At 49.0% G+C, this 3,308-nt stretch overlaps 1 protein-coding gene across 1 annotated transcript; it reads left to right on the forward strand.

Moving 5' to 3' along the window:
* Nucleotides 1-1,103: 1,103 nt before the first annotated feature.
* PpBr36_00808 (uncharacterized protein) lies at nucleotides 1,104-2,481 on the forward strand (the record flags this gene model as incomplete). The annotated part of the gene is made up of 2 exons (XM_029887998.1): nucleotides 1,104-2,192; nucleotides 2,251-2,481. 2 exons carry the CDS (start codon nucleotides 1,104-1,106, stop codon nucleotides 2,479-2,481), a joined length of 1,320 nt encoding a protein of 439 aa, XP_029751596.1.
* Nucleotides 2,482-3,308: the final 827 nt, after the last annotated feature.

Below are 3,308 nucleotides of genomic sequence, written 5' to 3' on the forward strand. Positions count from 1 at the left end.
CGCTGACAGCGATTCAAACAAGTCGAGTAACGTAACACAGCATGAGTCGACCTCAATAATCAACGACATCTCACCTCGCTAGCCAATAACCCCCACGAATCGATTGCTCTCACTCACCGAAACTCTGACACCCAACCCAACACAGCTGCAGCGAGGCTAGGTCCAAGAGGGACCCATACGTATATCATTAAGCTGACTAGTAAATAGCACAGGTCCTTGCCAGGCTCGAGAGAGAATGCAAACCAGCATACGACTCCAACAAAGCATAACCTGCGAGTAATGGGAGCCGTCAGAACGGGTGACATGCTCGTAGTGAGACGTTGGCAGATTGTGCTTGCGAGCTGTGTCTTGACGAAGCCCTTGGGGTTCATCCATTCTTTTGGTTTCCTATATTTCAAACGTTTTGCCTAGTTTGCGCCAGCAACAGCGATGCACAAAGTTCAAATCGAGGTGACGGAATGGTGGAGCCAACTATCTCCCCTCTATATCGTACGTCCTTTGCCGAAGGTTGCCTCGATCATCGTGATCGATAAGCGAGAGATTTTGTCACGCTGCATGTTGAATTTATTCCCGACTTGTGAGTTCAGCTGTCTTGGTCTTGGAACTTGCGCGTCCTTTTTCATGCTTCTATCCAGCCATGAGCGGCATGGCGTTTTGCTCAAACCCATCAACACAACAAGGTATCAATATCTTATTATATTTTAATTTGTTTGCCCTCAACTCATCAAAACACAAAACAAGCTCATCATTCGCATTTACTGATGTTATTGTCGTCAAAATGCACTTGTGAAATTCATCTCATTAGTCGCAAGATGAAGTCGAGAGCTGTCGTTCGCATGCAAAGCAGGTTTTGAGTTAACCATTTAGTGGACCCGCACGGTCTTGGAAGCTTGGCAGGCATTTGATAGAACAGCCCCAAGCGTCTTCGCCATTTTTATACTCATGAACTGGATGACGTAGAGAAATCCACAATTATGTAGGACGCTGGTGACGGTAGTTAGTAGGCGTAGGTAGATGGTAAAAAAAACATCATGTCCTCGTCATATCTAATCTGACTTGCTGCTCTCGCAAAGCATTTTTTTTTTTCTGTTGCAGCAGCAAAGATGTCGACCACCGAAGAATACAGGCGCAGAGGATACAATGGCGAACGAGAGCCCGACCTCGAAAAGCAAGAACAACAACAGCGGCAAACACCCCAACAGCAACAGCCGCAACGGGAGCAACAGACCAATGGCAACAATCAACCAGACCAGCAGCAGAACCCCCTACCCAACCCTCCCGAAAGCGCCAGTTTCAGGGACAGGATTGCACACTTTACATGGCCATGGTTCGCGTGTACAATGTCCACCGGAGCAATGGCGGTGGTGATAGCCAACACGCCAAACAAGTTCAACGGCATCCAGACGATCGGTACCATCTTCTTCATCCTGGACCTGGTCCTCTTCGTTACATTCACCTTTTTCATGAGCCTGCGAGCTTTCTGGTATCCTCGAAGGTTTTTGGCCTCGTTGCACCACCCCACTGAGGGACTGTTCTTCGGGGCCTACTGGGTCTCGGTGGCGCTCATACTGAACGCCACGCAGTCCTATGGTGTCCCGAACTGCGGTCCATGGCTGGTCAGTGCACTGAGGGTCTTGTTCTGGGTGTACTGCGCCGTCGTGTTGCTTGTCGGCGTTGGGCAATACTATGTGCTTTTCCAGAAAGAGCGCTTGAAGATTACGGATGCGATCCCGGCATGGATTTTCCCAATATATCCACTACTCGTGGTCGGAACCCTGGCCGGAACGATGATTCCTTCTCAGCCGGAGGCCTCTCAGTTCCGGATGTGGATCGCTGGTGTGGCGTTGCAGGGGCTGTCTTGGACAGTCGCCCTGATGATGTACACCTTGTACACTCAAAGATTGATGACGAGCGCACTGCCGGCGCCGCCGACACGGCCTGGGATGTACGTCTCGGTGGGCCCGGCAGGCTACACCAGCGCCGGGCTCATCTCTCTCGGGACGCACGCCTCCAGTGTGCTGCCCGAGGACACGTTCAACGTCGGTAATCTTCCAGATGGCGATATTATTCGGGTGGTAGGCATAGTCAGTGGCCTCTTTATCATAATATTCGCCTTTTGGTTCTTCTGCATAACAACCATCGCCGTCATAGCTGGAAGTCGAGAGATGCACTTTACGCTTAACTGGTGGGCTGTGAGTATATCATCCCCAATCTGCATTTTCCCATCGGTTATGCTGACCGAATTCTCAGTTCATCTTTCCAAACGCCGGTCTCACACTTGCAACCATTCAGGTTGGTTCCGCATTGTCTAGCCCTGCTATTAACGGTATAGCAAGTGCTGAGACTATCATCCTTGTGGTTTTCTGGCTGCTCACTGCGGGCTTTAATATACGTGCAGTGTGGCAAGGAAAGGTCATGTGGCCTGGGAAGGACGATGACAAAGATATGTGGAATCTGGGCTGGGGGAAGTTGAGTGCCTAGTTCCGTGGGATATCGTACTAAATAGCGATATGGGGTTTTTTTTCTCACTGAAATGTTGGTTGTGGCCTTGCCTTAAGATCTAATAGCCATGAAGTAGTCATAATGAAAGTAGAACACGATAGGTATTGACACGGCCAGACTGTATACTAGAGACAAAAAAATAACAATAATAAAAAAAGCCTGAAATACTTACGGCGCGGAGACAGTCAACAGCAGGGCAGCCGCAGTTGCGGTCAAAGTGTCCCAACCAGACACCTGGTATATCCCCTGAGACCGGTGTAGATGGTATCCCCACATATCAAGACGGGACACGGCGAACATGGTATGCCTAAATGTAGATCCGGAACAAATTCACCCAGAACGCATCATGCTTATGTGGTTCCTTGACAGGCAGAAAAGGCTATTATAAGTGGTAAGCTTTCGCGATCTGGCGACATGGCCTGTGGAAGGAGTGGTTGGGTTTCATCTTGAGTTTCCAATGGGAAGAGTTGAACAACTTAGACTTTGTATTCGACCCGAACAGGTTGAACATCTGCGGGCGGTTCATCGGGATCTACCGAGGGCGATAGAGTGAGGGAGGCCCGACGCTCTTGATCGATGGTGCGTTCAGCCAACGTGCGATGAAGCTGCGGACGGACCTATCTCTCTCCAACAGGCTTTCAACTTGTAGTGATTTTGATCGAGCCGTATTTCCCCCATCTTTGGGTCACATCATCTTTTCAACTCAAACTCAATTTTATAAATTCCTAGTCGGTATGCTGAGATTTAAGTGGTATCTACTGTACTTTGAGAGCTCACATCTTTTTTTTTTTTTTTTTTTTTTTTTT

This window comes from Pyricularia pennisetigena, chromosome 2 (assembly GCF_004337985.1).
Source record: "Pyricularia pennisetigena strain Br36 chromosome 2, whole genome shotgun sequence".
NCBI lineage: Eukaryota > Fungi > Ascomycota > Sordariomycetes > Magnaporthales > Pyriculariaceae > Pyricularia > Pyricularia pennisetigena.